The 19,408-nt window shown below is 39.9% G+C and overlaps 1 protein-coding gene across 1 annotated transcript in view; it reads left to right on the forward strand.

The window, feature by feature from the left end:
* The first annotated feature begins 241 nt into the window (after positions 1–241).
* LRP1B (LDL receptor related protein 1B) overlaps positions 242–19,408 on the forward strand; it is a 728,477-nt gene continuing 709,310 nt past the window's right edge. The window contains exon 1 of the mRNA XM_075181401.1: positions 242–326. Coding sequence (XP_075037502.1) covers positions 242–326 — 85 coding nt within the window. The remainder of the gene's footprint in view (positions 327–19,408) is intronic.

Here is a 19,408-nt window from a genome sequence, read left to right on the forward strand (position 1 = left end):
TGATAAACTAGCAGAGGAGGCCAGGCAGGAACTGGATTGCTGAACCCAGAATGGAACCAAAATGCTGGAATAGGAATGGATCCGGAATGCTGGTTGATGGAACCGGAATGCTGGAACTGGAATGCTGGATCCGGAAGCGAACCAGAATGCTGGAATAGGAATGGAACCGGAATGCTGGTTGATGGAACCGGAATGCTGGAACTGGAATGCTGGATCCGGAAGGGAACCAGAATGCTGGATGATGGGACCAGAATGGAACCAGTATGCTGGAACTGGAATGCTGGATGACGGAACTGGAATGCTGGAACAGAACTGGAATGGAATTGGTAATGCTGGAACTAGAATAAAACCGGAATGCTGGAACCGGGATGCAGACTGCACTGCCTGAACTGGAACAATAGAAAGTATTGCAGACTACTGGGAACCAGGTTGGCGTCTGAAAAACAATAATGCACTGGCAACAGGTGAGGGCTCCAGGAAGTCCTTTTATAGTAGTTGAAGATTCCTTATTGGAGAATGCGGTCAGCTGGGCAGAAGCAGCACTCTGAGTTGCTGATATGGACCAGGTGACTAGATCCAAGATGATAGCTCCCAGGAACTGGTTTTGGAGGTAAACCTGACGTGGAGGCTGCTATCCCCTGATTGGCTGGGAGGAATCATGTGACCGAATCCAATACCGTGATTCTGGAGGGATCTCTGGAGTGGAGACAGACTGGGCAGCATCTTGCAGAATGATCTGAAACCAGCATAGCCTGAGGACAGCAGGGACAACTTAGAAAGACAGCGGAGGGATAAGTGACAGGACCTAAGAGCCTGGTGTGTGACAAATATTTTATTTTACACAAACAATTTTACCTGCAAGTATGTGGTACAGCCATGGGGGTGATTTTTACACCCAGCTGTACAAATCTATATATGGGAAGCTGTGAGAAAACACATTTATCAAAATAAAATATTTAATTCTATATTAAGTTTACAAAAAAAATTATTGATGGCCTTTGTCTTTGGAAGGGCAATGAAGCTGCATTTGAGGCATTTATCTTTTCCATTGATGTAAACAAAGGGAATTAAAAGTTTACAATAATAGATTTAGATATAATCATACACATATATTAAATATGAAACATTATGAAACATTAATAAGTATTAGGTACATATACCTATGAAAAGAAACTGTATAGTAATATTTAGTTGCATCTTGACAGCTGGAAGAATAATCTTCCCTATTTGCTATTTAGTAGACTTAAAGGAGACTGTACTAATATTGAAACCTTTGAGAAATAATATATGGTATATATTACAGATTTATGGATTGATTTACAAGCTCTGGATAATAGCCTTGCCAAGGCTAGAAGCCTTGCTGGGAGTACCCTATCAATATACAAAACTGGAAATGATGATAAAACATATTTTTGCTCTTTTATTTCACAGTTCAATGCGTCAAAGAAAAATCTAAAATGCTTTGTAGGAAAATATTGGTCTATCCTAAAACTGGATTCCATTCTTTCTGCTCATATCCCGGATAAACTTAATACAGTTTATAAAAGAGCAGAAAATATCTTTCGCAAGTCTGGAAATTGCAAGTGCATTACTCCCAAGTCTGTCAATCTATCCGTACAATCATTGTCAAATGTCTACATGTCTATAGAGGGACTAAACATTCCCAAATTATGACAATATAAAGAAATTTTGCAATATACTTAATTGAATGTTTTGTAGTCTAAAATCTATGGAAAATCTAAAAGCCCACTCAAAAATTTTGTCCAAGAACAAATGCTCAATATTAAAAAGGGGTGGTGTCAGGCGTCATCCCCCACACGGCTCCCGTGTGCCAAGGACGGCTGCCTGCCTCCTGCCGGCACGGCTCCCTGCTGGCACATGCGCAGGCGGCACCGTGTTCCATTGCTAAGTTTATGAATCATCCTCCAGCCAATCAGGGCTGATCTTTCCCTATTTAAGGAAATCTCTGGCCCCATTAGGGTGCCAGAGTATTAGGTTTCATTTCCTGTGCTCTAGCATTGGTTGTCCTGTGTGCTGACACTCTACTGGATTCCTGGTTTGTCTTTGGCTTTCTCCTGGACTCTGTTTATAGTTAACCCCTTGGCTCCTGACATATCCTCGAGAATCTGACCCTTGGCTCTCTTCTGATGCTCCCCTTGGATTTTGTTCCGGTACTGTTTAGCCTGACCCCTATTACCTGACCATTCTTTTCATCTGCTTCGTTGCTTTCTTTTCTGTAGGGCTGCAACCAGCGTGTCCCTCATGCCAAAATCCAAACTCCCTTGTGTGGGTCCCTGGCAAAGGCCAGGGGTGCGTTAGACTCTGTGCCTACAGATTCAGTAGTGCCAATACCCTCAAGTAGGCACCATTGTTACTTCCTAATAGTGACTGGTGTCTAACTTTAGGTGGCATTTGTTCTAGCTCAACATTTTTCTCTAGAATATTTGTGCCCTGTCCTGCACACGACAATATGGCATTCTGAGCAAGAAAACAAACCAAAATATAAAAGGAAATATATCTCCATAATGTTTATTACATAACTATTGATGAGTCCATTCCAATGAGTAATGTCTGCAATAATAACGTTAATAATAATTCATATATTAATGACTATTTTTGAAGCTACGACAGTCAGGGATTGGTAGCAATAATAGCACAAAGTACTGTAAGTTATCATCGCAAAAACCATTGAACATTTCACTTTTTATGCCGCCAGAATGTCATTACCCTAAACTTTCCACAGTAATACACTTTTATATGTTCAAACTGATTTTCTGGTAGAAATAAACTCCCCGGGATATCCCTGCTTCAAGATATTCACAAAGTTGAACAGAAATCACTCTCTATCCAGCTATTTTTTTTGTCTTGAACAGGAAGACTATAACTTCAATATGTGCATACATCACTGGGAGAGAAAAGACTGTGTAGCACAGTTGTCAGTCCCTAAAAGTTGTCAGTCACCAAGAGGAGGTCAGGTTTCTGCAAAGTGCTTTGTCTACTCTTCTCCATGATTAGAGCAAACCATACAGGGGCAAACGCAGGATTTGTAGAGGGGGGTTTCCACACCACGACACCAGTGGGTGTGACCAGCATGCATGGGGGCGTGGCTATAATTTTAGACAGTACTTGGCTACTTTCCAACTCTTCCTGTCCCCATAATATACATGGGCAATGCTGCGTGGATTACTGTTAGGAAGCGGGAGCAGGGTCCAGCCACCTCAATTATACAGTGCCCCAGGCTTGGAGGGAGGTTTCCAGGCACTAGGACCCCCCTCCTCGGTTTGCCTATGCATAGATTTGTTATGCTTAAGCAGAAGAACCATTTTAAAACTTCTTTATCTTCAAAGTAGTAGTGACCATGGATGGTTTCAGAGTCGGGCAGAGATGACAACTGCTCTGGGACTCCAATTTTAGAGGGGCTATAATGCACGCTCACTAATATATTCACTAATTTTATAGGTTATTTAAATATCATTGATAAAAGGTTTTAATTTTCTTATTAAGGCTGAATATTGAGTGGCCTCAGCATATGATCTGTTTGGGGCCTGACTACTTTTGACTTCTGCTTGAGGGTTTTGGACCAAACAAAAAACGGTCAGTTGGACCCATTGATCATTACAACAGAGTTTGTACAAGGCACAAGGAGTCACAGGGCAAAAAATATCACAGCGCAGTACAAAGAGATACAAAGCATAAGAAATCACTGCAGGATTTAATCAAGCAGGACTAAAGCAAGGTCTATAGAGCATAAGCAGTTTTATATATTATTGTTACATCCTCGCTTGCAAAGCTACCAATGATTTAATTTTACAATAGTTTCTGGGGACAATGCTATATGGTAAATGTACTGTGTCTATAAAAGTGTAACAAACGATATTTTCTTTTGCCAAATTGATATGACCTGAAAATTTCTAAACTGTGTGAAGCTGTGTACTTATTTTTAGAGGCTGAAAATAGTCACTGCTGCATTTTGGGTAACAATATTTATAATACCCCTATGGCTACTAACGGGCGAAGCCGTCGTTATTTTGAGTGGAACCAATGATCACAAGAATGTAACCTATCTAGTCACTGGGGACTAATTACTAGTATATAGGCTTGTTATTGAATAATAATAGCAATTAATTCCATTCCTCAATACTAGTACATCCCTTTCAGGGGACTCCCACCATATGTTCAGTAGAATAGGGTCCTATCATGTAATGGGACTTTGATCACTACAAATTCTGGTTTTAAGATGTGTTTTGAATGAAAGTTATACGCAGGGCTGTGAAAAGACAACTCGTCTTATAAATGGAGACGGCACATATTTGCATTTTTTCGTGCATTTAACTGCGGTGCTTTCTCTGAACACGTCTTGCGGTGCAGTAAAGAAGCATTTTCATATGTGTTTCAGCATGCTTGTAGCTTGAACAAGGTTCGACTTCCTGTTTCGTCACATGCGCATATTTCAAAAACACAGATGGAACGCACTTGAGAATATGATCGAAGCGCATATAAAACGGTTACCAAGCCCACGCTTCAATGAAATGCGGGTTAGATGTATTTTACTTGCATTAAAAAAACTAATTGCAAATGCCAGTCTGTACGTAGTCTAAAGGAGCAGTAAGAACGTGTTCAAGTAAATGATCGATGTTGACCTGGACATAGACGCAGATACACTTGTCGGGAAACTTGTTTGTTGCAGGTGCTCTACCCCTGGTGTAAGATACAAACCGATAATGATGACGATCAGATGAGATGTCTCCGACTCAGCCTATATACTATGCAGAATGCGTCTTTTATTTGGGCACAATTTATACCTACATTTTAGACAGAAATTGAGTCCAACTGTACATAAGGATCACAATGAGCAAAATATTAATATGCTAGCTCCCCATTATCGTCAAGAAAAGAGAAGAAAAGTAAATGTGCTAATTGAGGCTCTCGGCGATATCTTTAGAATAAAATATTAAATTCTTTATTAATTAATTTAGAAATATAAAATGATTCCCTAATGATATGATGGCAAAATATTTAAAACCAATAAGTGATAATTAAAGTGTGAAAGTGAATTAAAATAGCAAAATTTGCTATGCCTCGCTACTTTGTATAACTCAATTATTTCTGAGATTGTATCAATTACTATTGTTTACTTATATATAATAACATGAATTACTCCATTGAAAGCTAACTTGACGTAGATTTTATCCAATTTTATTATTAGTGTGATTGGTCTCCATATTATAATAATCGTGATAGATTATCCAGATTTTTCTGTTATAATGGTATCCTTCCTAATAGTCCAATGTCAGTACTCGGTATACCCTGAATAGGATACCCCATATTACTTAAAAATAACTATCATTTAGTCTCAATCATATAGGATACCCAACCATACATACGCTAACATACAGTTCTTTATCACGATTAGCGCTAAAACTTATTAATGTTATTAAAGTTAGTAATTCATGGTGGAGTGTAGCGAGGCGAACGCCAACACGCGTTTCGCTACTTACTTTTTTTTTTGACAATAAGCCTCTTCACGTGTGAGTGCACCATCAGAAAGTGACATTATGGGAAAACCCTTATAAATGATTAAGAGATTGGAATAGCGATTACCTGGTGCAGTGGTACTTCTCTTTGAGCTCCCCATTATCGCCAGGCATAAATCAGGAAAAAATACAGATAATATTGACATAAGGAAGGAGAATCTCAATGGTTAATGACTCCCGCTAAGATGTACTGAAGACCCCAGTTCACATTCTCTTGTCAACTCCTTTTGACCTGAGACAACTTAGTTTAAATCACTTTCCCTGTTTTGCAAACACCAAAAACTAAATTGCAAGCTCCATTGGCCACGGAAAATACTAAGACAAATTCCCTGTGTACAGAGAGCAGAATATAGTTTTACGCACCATTGAGAAAGCAATAAACCTATGCCGTAACTAAAATATCAGTCTGATATTAATACCAAACACATATTTCTTGCCTCTCGACCTGCACATTTGGATTTTCGACTTCCATGTACCATGTAACACTAACCTTGAACATTACCTTTCCCACTGAATGCTTCACAAAGGTGCGGGCAACTCACAAACACGATAATGACTCAACTATTTACCTGACTGAAAAGGGGGCCCGTAGGAAATTACGATGATGAGACGACTTAAGTCTTTATTATTTCATTGATTTAGTGAAGAGACGGCATTGAAACAGCAATCAGTGATTTCTACAAGGATTCTCAATCTTTTTTTTTTTCTTTGTGATGGTTGAGAGACATTATAAGCATAGAATCAGCAGACAGCTTTCATTAATAACCACGATCAGATATCTCTCACTTGGCCGATGTTCTAACTATATGTAGAGTAAGTACTATGAGCCTGCTTGATATAAGAAAGAGAGGGACCCCCATCAAACTAATATAAGGCAATGCATTTGATTTTAAAAATGCAAAAAGGAAAATCCCTTTATTGGTGTCATTTTGATTAAATTGACACTTCAAGTACTTGGAGTGTCCTCATACATTTCATTCGCACCTCGGCAAAATAGTACAATTATCCCCAGTTTTGTGACACATTTTACTGTAACATTAACATTTGACATCCTACCCCCAACCAAGGTCTTGTTATTGGATAAGTTAAATGTTTAGAAGGGTCTTGAAAGTTGCCAAATATAACCTCTATGGGAATCATGGGAGTCGTTAGTTTATGGTGTTTTGGATTTAATTAAAAGACTCCTAATACAAGTCAGTGTTTTGTAATTGATGAGTTACACAAGCTGCTAAATAAAAAAAAAATTAGGCAAGAAAATGCATCACAATAATACATGTCCCCACACTGACCACCTCTGCAATACCACATACCCGTTATCTAACTGAGGGATGGGCAACAGACTGCCCTCTGAGCTTTCATCCAGTTCCTTCCTGCTTACCTGTCAGAATTGTTTGTTATAACTTGTAACACTGATATGTTATCACAGATAGGTGTCTCTTTTTTTAATTAAGTGCATTGTTTTAACTTATTACTGAGAATAATGTGCAGCTCTTATGAAGGTTAGAGGTCCATCCATGAGATCCCTGGAGTGTATCAGATTGCCTATCCTGGTGGCTCAGTGGTTAGCACTTCTGCCTTACAGCACTGGGGCCATGAGTTCGATTCCAGACCATGGTCTTATCTGTGTGGAATTTGTATGTTCTCCCCATGTTTGCGTGGGGAGAACTCCGGTTTCCTCCCACACTCCAAAAACATACTAGTAGGTTAATTGGCTGCTATCAAATTGACCTTAGTCTCTCTCAGTCTGTGTGTGTGTGTATGCTAGGGAATTTAGATTGTAAGCTCCAATGTACAGTGGTGCGGAAATAGTGGTGCTATATAAATAGATGATGATGATGATGATCTAAATCACTTGACTCGAACATGCTAGTGTATGGCTCTCTTATCCATCCCATTTGTCTACGTAACTGCTCCCAACTCATATAACTGGTCAGCCCTCTCTGCTCACATCCCCTCTCCTGTGTGACAACTCCCATGTAGCATCTCTACTCACAAATATCACTCAGTAGAAGAGGATTGTTTGAAGCTGGATTAGACCACTACCTAGATCAGTGTTGGCTAACCTGTGACACTCCAGGTGTTGTGAAAACTACAAGTCCCAGCATACCCTTCCAGCAATAAGCTGCTATATATTGGCAAAGCATGCTGGGACTTGTAGTTTCACAAACACCTGGAGTGTCACAGGTTAGCCAATACTGACTTAGATAAATGTAGAAGACTCCTGGAGCTGGGGTGATCCCATGGAAATGTCAGAAGTTGGGAAAACAATAAAACATTTTGTTGAACTATTGTTATTTAAACCAGAGCATATTTCTGAGAGATTGCTGATGTCACTAGATTTTTGTAAATCGATTGGCTGCACTAAGAAAGGAAATGACATGTGAATTCCAGCCACACACTGTGAAATGTCATTCTAATGGCACAGCTAACATGTGTTAGATAATGCAGATGTCTCCTTGTACGTACTTGTCCTATTGATAAGGAATTCATCATGCCTTTAGGCACATTTGGATCATCAATAAGTCATAGCGGAAAGTAATGTCATTATGATATTTCGTGACTTGTACTATCTCATGGACTTTGAGATCACAGCTGGAAGCATATTGTAAGAGAGTTATCAAATTCAGTGTATAATACTAAACGATTAGGAAAGTAAATGTCAAGTTAACACAAAAAAAATTGAGTTGCACAAATGAGGGATTTTTCTGAATTGTGTTTCCTTCTTATATTAATTTCTAAGGCAAGATCTTCTAGCACAGTTAACTGGTTTAATCCGTTGTCTAATTAAAGTATATAAAATGATGATCTTCAAGTTATGTAATCTCTCAGCAGTATTCAGTTTGTAAATGCTTCATGTAGCCTTTTCTGGGTTTTAAGCATTGTCTTGAACTTTTCTCTGTATCTACCATTTTATTGCTATTGTATTATAATTCATGTACTGGTATATGTAATTTTAGTTGATTACCCATTAAAATTAAACTTTATATAGACGATACAAATGTATACATGGTTACACTAAGAGTAATTTGAAAACCGCAAAAGTGTAAATCTGTTTAGCAAATGCTCCTGTATGATGTCACTTGCCTACAGTTACATTAAGATAAATGGTTTTGCTGGCCAAGATGTAAGTGTCTGTTGGGTCATTGAGCTGCTCTCTGCTTTTTGACAGGATGAATATGGAGACATGTAAATGGAGCATGGATGGTGGGAAGTAATACCCTTGGGCCATTAGGGACTGGGTTATATATGACCCCATTGGGCCATGAGGGACTGGGTTATATATGGCCACACTGGGTCATGAAAGACTGGGCCATGTGGCCACACTGGGCCACCAAGCACTGGGCTATATATGGCCACCCTGGACCTTGATCGACTGGGCCATATGTGGCCATATTAGTCACCAGGGACTGGGTTATAAATGGCCACATTGGGCCACCAAAGACTGGGTTATATATGGCCACACTGAGTCATGATGGACTGGGTTATATTTGGCCACATTGGACCACCAGAGACTGGGTTATATATGGCCACACTGGGTCATGAAAGACTGGGCCATGTGGCCACACTGTGCCACCAAGGCCTGGGATATATAGCCACAGTGGACTACCAGGCAATGGGCCCTGTTAAGTACACTGAAGGAACTGGGCTCTGTATGGCACATTGATTACCTGGGATTGTGCTTGTGCGAGGGTGTGTTTTTTTACTCTGTGTATGTTTCATGTTTTATGTCAGGAAGCTGATTTATTATTTCTAATGTGTGTGTACTATAAGGAATAGTCTATTCCCCCCCCCCAATAAGTGATTACGGATATTACAAATCACCTCAGTTTCATGACCATATAAAAAGCACAAGGCTGAAGGCCTCAGTGACAGGTCATCTCTTGATAATGATAGCATTAAAGTCAATAGTCTGTTGCAAAAATACCCCCAATAAACCAAAAACCCACCACCATTCACCAAAGAGAATTTCTATGTCTCTGCCAATTAGCATAATAGTCAGACTGTTTAGCATACTAACTAGCCTAACAACCTGCCCAGCATGCTAATCACACCACGGCTTCTCCCCTACTCCAAGGAAAAGTGCTGATTGTGGAGCAAGGACTGGAGGGGGGAGAGAGGGGAAGGGTAACATCCCAGCTCAGCATACTGAGTGTGCTTTCCGTCTGTCCCTCTCCTTGTCAAAACGAGGAGACGGAGTAGAGATTTTTATTTTTTGGATATCAAGCAACAAGTCAAGTTTCAACTCTTCGATTCAAAAGAAGACCTGTCATCATTGTAATGACAGTAAAATGACTAATGTCTTATTTAGCCCCAGTCTGTGCCTTGTGGTTGTAGATCCTGAGAAGCCATTTTTTCAATGTATTCAGAATTATTTAACTGAAGTGTAAATTGTAAAATGAACTGGGTAGTGGTAGGATTATGATTTCATTGAACAGGGAGGGGGGAATTGTGTAAGATAGTATCATAATTTTGCTGTAGCTGGACCACTAGAGCAGTGGAACTTTCTATGTGTGGCTTGTGGTTGGCGATGTGTACTATGACCATACTTAATGTCCAGGAGACTCCCGCATTTTGCAAGAGTCTCACGGACTCCCGGGAGAGTGTAGCAATCTCTTAGGAAGTGGGCAGAATTAGATCCAAAATGCTGCGATTCACCAGGAATCGCTGCGTTTGGCCCCGCGGGTCCAAAATTACGCGATTTTGGAGCCCCGCCACCATCACGCCCACCTTCCTCGGCAGGCTCCTGGAAAAGAAATTTCATTAGTTTGTAAGTATGACTATGACTCCAATGATTGTATGCCTACAGTCTCCAATTAGGTTAATCCAGCTCTGGTTTTACGATTCTGAAACATGATCATATAAAGTTTGTGATGTAATCTGTAATTTTTTTAATAAAATCCAAAATAAACTGCTAATTGATTTGCAATTGTAGACATCTGAACGCCAATATCTGCTGAGAGATCTGGGGATAGATTTATCAGGCATTCTAAAAAAAAACAAATTAAAAATATGCTTACATATTTAGAGTTGGGTTGAGCATGGTAGCTCAACCCAAAATCAAATATTAGAAATAAAGTTGTCCAGTATTTTTGTGGTACATGAAAAAGTAGTCAGTATATTCCCTGCATGCAAAAGAAAAATGCATCTGCACCCCTTGTATTGCAACATGATTTGCCTGTGTGCAAATTTGCACCCAGTACCTGGATTTGCACCTAACTCTAACTCATATGACTCTTTTGCAGTCCATAAAATATTGTCCTAGCTGTAGCATTATGTTTAAATCAACTTTTGTTTAAAAAAAATATTGTAGCTTAAACATATCAGGCGTTTTTATTACTAACATAAAATATTTGAAATAGAGAACGAAATTTTGAAAATAGTTCTATTATGTGTGCTGAAATAGATGTATCAAACATGTTTTATGTTTTTGATCTTTAGATAATGGGAATCAAGTCTGTACATAATGGTTCAGTAAGATACTTCTATGGAAGATAACACGGAGGCTCTATAGCAAGGGGGTAGGAATTTGCAGTTTAAAGAACACAGCCAAAGAAAAGTAGAAGCAAGTCTTTCTTATTTCTTTCTCCCCTGAACATGAAAGCTACTGTGTTAAAATGATAAGATTGCATTTTCCCTGGAGGATCCCCAAAGCTGGAAAATCCTTTGTTTAAAAAGAATGTGCGGTCTGAATTTTAGGACATAGTTTTAATGACTGCATACCTATTAGTGCCAAATAGTAGATGATCTTTATACTAGACATTGTCGGTTGATAGAACTTCTTTGGTGAAGACCTTTAATGCTATGTAATTAACAGGAGGAAAGTTTTTGAAAAACTAAGTTACTTTGAACAAAAGAGATGACGTAATTAATATGTATACATATGTCCAAAGTCATTATAAGGATTTGTTTAATAAACTTTTTATACAGGACCAGACAGAATACAGAGGTTCTTTAATTGTGAATGGAAGAAAGACTGATTCTTTGTGACATAGGAAAGGATTCTTTACTGTAAGAGTGGTTAAGCTGTGGAATTCTTTACCCCATAAGCACTGTGTCACTTTTTGTCCTTTTACTGTATGTTTTGCTGAAGGCTTACAGATAAAAATCCTATTATAGAGATAAGAACAGTACGGTTAAATGTAGACATAAAGGAAAGATCAAAGGTCAGATGAAAAGAAAAAAATCTGATTTTGTAGCATCATTCCTGTTTAAAATATTTTTGAAATCAAATAAAAGTTAATACATTTTAAAGGTTTGTAGATTGAATTGGCAAAAATGAAACAATTGGGCTAATATTGTGACTTTCCCTGTGAACCGAATCTGGCCATTGTTCACTTGTTGCTCCAAGCAAGCATGCAGACAAATATGAATAAAGATACTCTCCTATTTCCCTTTGAATGCCCTTTAGAGTTTCATATAAAAACGATGGTGCAGACTATGATCTTAACCAAGTTGCAGGATTGATTGGAGTGATCAGGATTGATTTTGACACAGCAAATAGCATGCTGCATTATATTGTATACCGTTCAGGGTAATATTATTTTGTGGCTTTACCTGTTATTCATATATTCATTAGCATAGAAGTAATCAGCAGTGTATTGATTTATGTTGTTAGCGTTTATATTTTATTGCACATACTACAGTAGCAAAGCATGAATTGATCAACTTAAATGTTATTTCCACCATTATAAAGTGCTTACTAATTTGCTGTTACCTTGCATGTGAATTGCAAGACAATAAGGGAATTACTTCATATTTAATTTACAAGTCATTTACATAAAGCAAGTTATGAAACACTGATAATGCATATTAAATAGATGTGAAAATATTTAAGTATGCATTGGGGTAAACTGTGTCACTGTGGATTAAAGGCAATTACTATGATTCAAACAGCGTTGCGTGTTAGTGACATAAGATTATGCAGATGTTTCATATCTTGGACGACATCAAACGTGGCCAAGTTCCAAACAGTATATGACTTAACCTCATCACATACGCTACAATCTTTCGACCATAGCCTGGAAAATGGCCCCGATGTGGTGGCGTGTGGCCCCAGAACAACCACAATACCAGATAATAATTCCATCAGAATTGATTGGATCCTTATGAGTAATGGTAGACAATGTTCAGAAGACGACCGTTTCAGTGTGCGTCTATCTTACAACCCTACTAACGGGCCACAAACCTCTCGACCCGAGAGCGGACTGGACAGATCTCAGAACTATTCAGCCAGCTGTGGGCCCCGGTTCCCTCCTTCCCGCTTCCCTGCACCAGGGGCCACAGCTCACTAGTTCCGACTCTGGTGCCAGGATTGGTATTTTTGTTGTGGTTTCAAACTTGACTTGTTGTTCCATATGCATAGGATTTAAAACAAGGGGGACAGCATCTTATAAAAGTGAAGTTCAGGAGGAAATTTTCTGATATGAAAAAAAATATTTACGCCCGTCTGCTGAATCGCAAGCATTTCAGAATGCATCCATGTATCAAGCTGAGAGTTTTCCGGCAGGTTTGAAAAACCAACCAGATTCTAGCTATCATTTATTTAGTACATTCTACAATGTGACAGCTAGAATATGATTGGTTGCTATAGGCAACATCTCCACTTTCAAACCTGCCGGAAAACTCTCAGCTTGATACATTTACCCCCAGGTGTCAGATCTGCATGTGGTCATAGGAATATTTTTTTTTTTGAGGGTGAAAAGTCGCAGTACAAATTTGCTTATTGCACGTTAAGCTAGCGACTGTATGCCCAACTCAACATGAGTCCAGTTATGTGGGCCGAACCATTATTCATACAAGTACACCTTGCCAATCAGAACTAGTGAGCTTACTGGTGCAAGACGCACTTCCCTGGCTGTGAATAACTGTGTTGCATGATAAGCGTTACTTACCCTGTACCCATTACTTGCACAGAAGTTATATGCTATAAATTGACTAGGAACCAGCGGCATTATAGAGGAATGATCGATTCATTTACTGCATTGCCCATAAAAAATGGCTGTCAGCAGCCACAAATTGAGACTAATTAGGCTACACCCCCAATTTAGCCCCGATATACTCAACCATAACCAAATCCTTTCAAACCACGCCCATTTCTGGTGATTACATGCACCATGTTTAGCGTCCCTTTTACTCACGGACAATTGTGACTGTTAACAGGCAAGTCTGTAAGTGATGCCTACACTTTTATACACTTTTTAGGGAATCATTGTCTATGCGTGGTTATATCATTTCATGGATGGATGGGGCTGATAGCTGGCAGTGGTTGTTGTATATTCGTATAACAGCAATTGTGTAACTTTATCTGTTTATGTGAAATTATTACCGAGTTCAAAACAAAGACAAAGTGGCCTCTGCTAAGGTGATTCACACAAGAACAAATGATGAAAAGTGATTCAAATTCCATACAATGTCTCCATTGTTTTTCTTCAAGTTGCTTGACGCCGTCATGCTCAGTATAAAGGCAAATTCAATTTAACTCCATACATCTTTCTAATGGTTACTAACCCTGGGTGTGTGAAACAAGTGGGTGAGGGTCTGTTTTATTATGTACATACTAAGCATAGAGGGAGCAGGCAAAGCATTAAAAGAGTCACACATCATCATCATCATCATCATCATCAGCGGCTATTTATATAGCGCCACTAATTCCGCAGCGCTGTACAGAGAACTCCCTGACATCAGTCCCTCCCCCAGTGGAGCTTACAGTCTAAATAATCATCATCATCAACATTTATTTATATAGCGCCAGCAAATTCCACAGTGCTTTACAACTGGGAACAAACATTGATAAGACAATACTGGGTAATACAGATAAGAGAACCCTGCTCACAAGCTTACAATCTATAGGACAATGGGAGTTTAATACACAAGGGCATGTGCTACATCATATTGCACACTGGACCAGCTAGAATGCAAAGATAAAAGTACTGAGTGGGCTGTGTGTGTAGCAATGTTGGTCAGAGGGTTGTTGTCTTGTGTTAGCTGTGTAGAGGGTGGTAATAGGGTAACCTAGGGAGATTAATATGGTGGTTGAGGAATATTATAAGCTTGTCTGAAGAGGTGGGTTTTCAGAGAACGCTTGAAGGTTTGAAGACTAGAGGAAAGTCTTACTGTGCGAGGGAGGGAATTCCACAAAGTGGGTGCAGCCCAAAAAAAGTCCTGTAACCGAGAATGGGAGGATGTGATGAGAGTGGAAGAGAGACGCAGATCTTGTGCAGAACGGAGGTGTCGAGTAGAGAGATATTTTGAGACAAGTGAGGAAATGTATGTCGGTGCAATTTTGTTGATAGCCTTATATGTTAGTAGAAGTATTTTATATTGGATTCGTTGAAATACAGGCAGCCAATGTAGAGACTGACAGAGTGGCTCAGCAGAGGAAGAACGGTTTGCAAGGAAAATCAATCTAGCCGCTGCGTGCATAATAGATTGTAGGGCTTTAAGTCTGACTTTGGGGAGACCAGCAAGGAGGGAATTGCAATAGTCGGTGCTGGAGATGATGAGTGCATGAATTAAGGTTTTGCGGTGTCTTATGTGAGATATGTGCGTGTTCTGGAAATGTTCTTTAGATGTATGTAACATAATTTAGGTATAGAGACTAGGGTTAATTTTGATAGCAGCCAATTAACCTACCAGTATGTTTTTGGAGTGTGGGATGAAACCGTAGCACCCAGAGGAAACCCACGCAAACATGGGGAGAACATACAAACTCCACACAGATAAGGCCATGACCCCAGTGCTGTGAGGCAGAAGTGCTAAGCACATAGTGAAGGCAGACATTTTGTGTGCTACACCCGCATTCGTGACAATGTAATCAATGATTTCATAAGGAACCAGTGACATGACCATACCCTTAGCAGTCTTGATTTATTACAGTGTCGTTGGGAGTCTGTCAGTGGTGGGGCTTTGCCATTTGGTGATGGTAACATTGATAGATACAGGTGTATTATTGAGTTCCGTATGGTCAATCTCAGCTCCCTGGCTTAGATTCTACCAACTATTAGTCCTTCCCCTGTTCTGTACTGTGTCCCCTGTTCTATGCCATCCATACCAAACATTACATTGTCCCTGCATATTATATAGCACTTTCCAATCTGGTTTGTGAGACTCAAGATGCTGAGCGGAACAGAAATGCTGCAGCAGATTTCATCAATACATGGAGTTACCATTTAAAATACTCTCTTTTTAAACGTTACAGTGTATTTATTACAATTATATGAAATGCAGAAGTACTGACATTTATAATGACATTTCCGTAGCATTTATGTTACACGCTGGTACACAGCCCCGGTCTGACACAAAGGGCTGTACGCATTAAGATACATAGGGAGGGCAGAGCCTATGTAACATCTAATGACCCCAAAATTCTGCTGCATGAGTTTGATCTTATTTAAATAATGTAATGAGTGAAGATTATAGCTATAATCTGTTGCTGCCTCTTACATTTATAGAAAACTTATTTTATACCTATCCATATCATTGCACTTACAAAGTCCTCTTCCTGGCTAAAGTAATATGGCAGATTGATTAATACTTTCCATACCTGCCAATATATTCAAATATATTGACAGACTATAGTGTCTTGATGGACTTCGGAACTGTATAATTCCTATCATGTCACGTTGGTAAATTTGATTACAATGCCGTTTTTTGTTTTTTAAAAACACCAATTCAATAACTATTCTGTCACTCACCGGACCGCGAGTGCCTCTGCGCTGGTGCGTGGTTCCCTAGCCTTCCTGCCGGCGCCTGTCCTGAGCCGCGGCCGTCCGCCATCTTGATGCACTGCGCATGCGCAGCATCCAAGAACTTATGACCTTTGCTTTTAATCTCATTAGTGGATCAGGCACCTCTCCCTATTTAAGGCACCTGTGCTCATTACCTCGTGGCCTTATCTTGAGTCTCATTCCCTGTGAGTCTCTAAAGGTATCTCCTGTGTACTACTAGTGTCTTCAGCTTCCTGCTGATTACCTGTGCTACTCATCGGTGGTTTCCATACCCGCTACTGATTCCTCTATCCTACTCGTGTCTTCAGCTGGCTCCTGGATTACCTGCTCTGCTCATCAGCGGTTCTCATACCCGCTACAGTCTCCTGTATCCTGCTCGTGTCCTCAGCTGGCTTCTGATTACCTGCTCTGCTCACCTGCGGTTCCCATACCCGCTACAACCGTTTAGCGCTCCCGCTGTACCTGCATATTCTCGTGGACAAGCTTCTCTACTCATCAGCGGTATGCTTACTTGTTATTGACTATCAACTGTTACCTTGCATATCCGCTTGGAACAAGCCTCTCTACTCAGCAGCGTTATCCATACCCGCTATAGACTATTTGTTTTTACGCTGCAGATCTGTTTGGAACAAGCTTCTCTACTCAGCAGTGATATGCACACTTGTGATTGACTATCAGTTATTATCCCGCATATCCGCTCAGTGCAAGCCTCTCTACTTGGCAGCGGTATACATACCGTTATAGACTATTAGCTGTTAACGCTGCATATCTGTCTGGAACAAGTTCCTCTGTGCTCTCAGTGTCTTCATACCGTTATTGACTCTTTGCATGCCTCCACTCATCCGCACCTGATCTACTCCTCACTTACTAGCAGTGGTAAAACTTGCTGTACGCAGACCACTGACTTCCCCACTACTTACCTGCACCTGGACAAGCCTTCTCACTATAGCAGTGGTACAACTTGCTGTACGCAGACCACTGACTACCCCGCTACCTACCTGCACCTGGACAAGTCTTCTCACAATAGCAGTGGTACAACTTGCTGTACACAGACCACTGACTCTCCTGTTACCTTCCTTCACCTGCTCACGTCCAACCTGGTCTCCGTGGTTCAAACCCGCCTTCCACTATTGATGCAAGTCGCTGACTCATCTACCAATATAGCTGCAAGTCGCTGACTCATTTACCAGTATAGCTGCAAGTCACTGACTATCATCATTTCCATTGGCATCCTCTCTCCATCTGCTGTTATATACGTTCCACTATTCACCCTGCTGCCAGAGGACCGCTGTGCAAACTCTGCCTCTCTGGTAAGCATAGTCAACTGGTGAAATCCTGGGCAAGACTCTTAGTGCCCGTGACACATTCATTTCTAAAGCCTAGATAATAAGAACAGATTGTAATAACTGCATAAAATATGCATACAAATATGAAAATGATTATGCTAACGGTCAATACTAAAAATAGCTCCATAGACAATTTTGTATAAACCTGGGTCTGTGCATGGAAACTAGGAAAAATTGTGATGGAATTTGTGTTTGCATGGGTTTCCTCCGGGTACTCCAGTTTCCTCCCACACTCCAAAAAACATAGTGTTAGGTTAATTGTCTGCTAAAAAATTTACCCTAGTCTGTGTCTGTGTGTGTGTGTGTGTGTGTGTGTGTGTGTCTGTGTGTGTGTTAGGGAATTTAGACTGTAAGCTCCAATGGGACTGATGTAAGTGACTTCTCTGTGCGGAATTATTGGCGCTAAATGATGATGATGATGATGATGATGATGATCTATATAAAACTGTTATTGTAACGGTGATGTTTTTTGAATCCAATCCTGAATTACAGCTGAAGTAGACATATCTAAAATGTTCAGAAAACTAAATGTATGTATAGAGATTTATTGTCACAACTTGTTTGATATTATTTTTCGTGTCTCATATCTTTTCTAAGCCTTGTCCTGTATGTATAGCTTTAAGCTGGTATTACTGTGTGGTCTCAGATGGTTGTACTGATTGCATTAAGTAGAGATAATGCAGTCAGGACAGCTCACAGATCACTGCATTCTGGACAAGGATGATTTAGACATATTTCTCTTTCAGGATAAATATTTTCCATAAAGATGTGTAGTATAAATTGGAGGAAGGCTTCGGGTAAGGGGACTATTTATGATAGGAGAAAAGCCCTAAAAAGCTCTCTAAAATGGGTTTCACCCTATCTATCAAGAGCTACACTACAGTGATAGCCAATTTAGCAACAACAGCGGCAGTGCAAGTGGCGCTGTTGTCATTCTTGCGCAATCACCATCTCAATATGGCGATAGAAGGGAAAATTCATTGAAAAAATGCTTTTTTTCTTTAATAGAGCATTTTTTGTATGCGGATTGTAATTATATGATTACATTTTTTTTTTTTTTTATCTATTTTTAAAGGCTTAATTTATTATAGGAAATGCCTGTCCTCTATGCAGTATTTATCACAGTGCAACTGAGGGATCAGCAGCAGTAGGGTGTATTTGGTGATTAAGCTCATCCCTGGGTTGGGTTGGAGCTGATCACATGATGCTCCCGTTCCACCTGTGGACGACCGCATGCGTCTAACAAGTCACCTATCCTCATCATAATTAGAGATGCTCAGGCTCGGTTCCTCTGGAACCGAACATACCCGAACTTAAGGTTCGGTACTTTTGTGCTTTTTCGGAATTGAAATCAAGAACCCAAACTAAAACCAAAACCACTACACAGGGGTCAGTGAGCATCTCTAATCATAATAAATATCACAATGCGGCCAGGGGTTCATTATATATAATAATAATTTATTATTAATAATATAATATTATTATATTAATTATATGGGCCTCATTCTAGTGGAAAGGTCAACACGCGCTAGCTCTAAAGAGAGCATCCAGTCTGATACTCCAACCAATGGAATGGCAGAACTGCAGCCTTTCTCCATTAGGGATCCGGTCTGCAGCTGTCACAGCTAGGGTGGTATGTCATACCAGCACTTCTCCTTCTGCCTTCATTGTAATACAATCAAATGCCATTCACTTATATTTTCCATACCGCCGCTTCTAAATTTCCACCTCAGTCTATATACAACTCACTCCATTGCACATTTGTCTTCTAAAAGTCCAAGCTGTAATTGGTCTGACAATC

Source organism: Mixophyes fleayi, chromosome 7 (genome assembly GCF_038048845.1).
Source record: "Mixophyes fleayi isolate aMixFle1 chromosome 7, aMixFle1.hap1, whole genome shotgun sequence".
Classification (NCBI taxonomy): Eukaryota; Metazoa; Chordata; class Amphibia; order Anura; family Limnodynastidae; genus Mixophyes; species Mixophyes fleayi.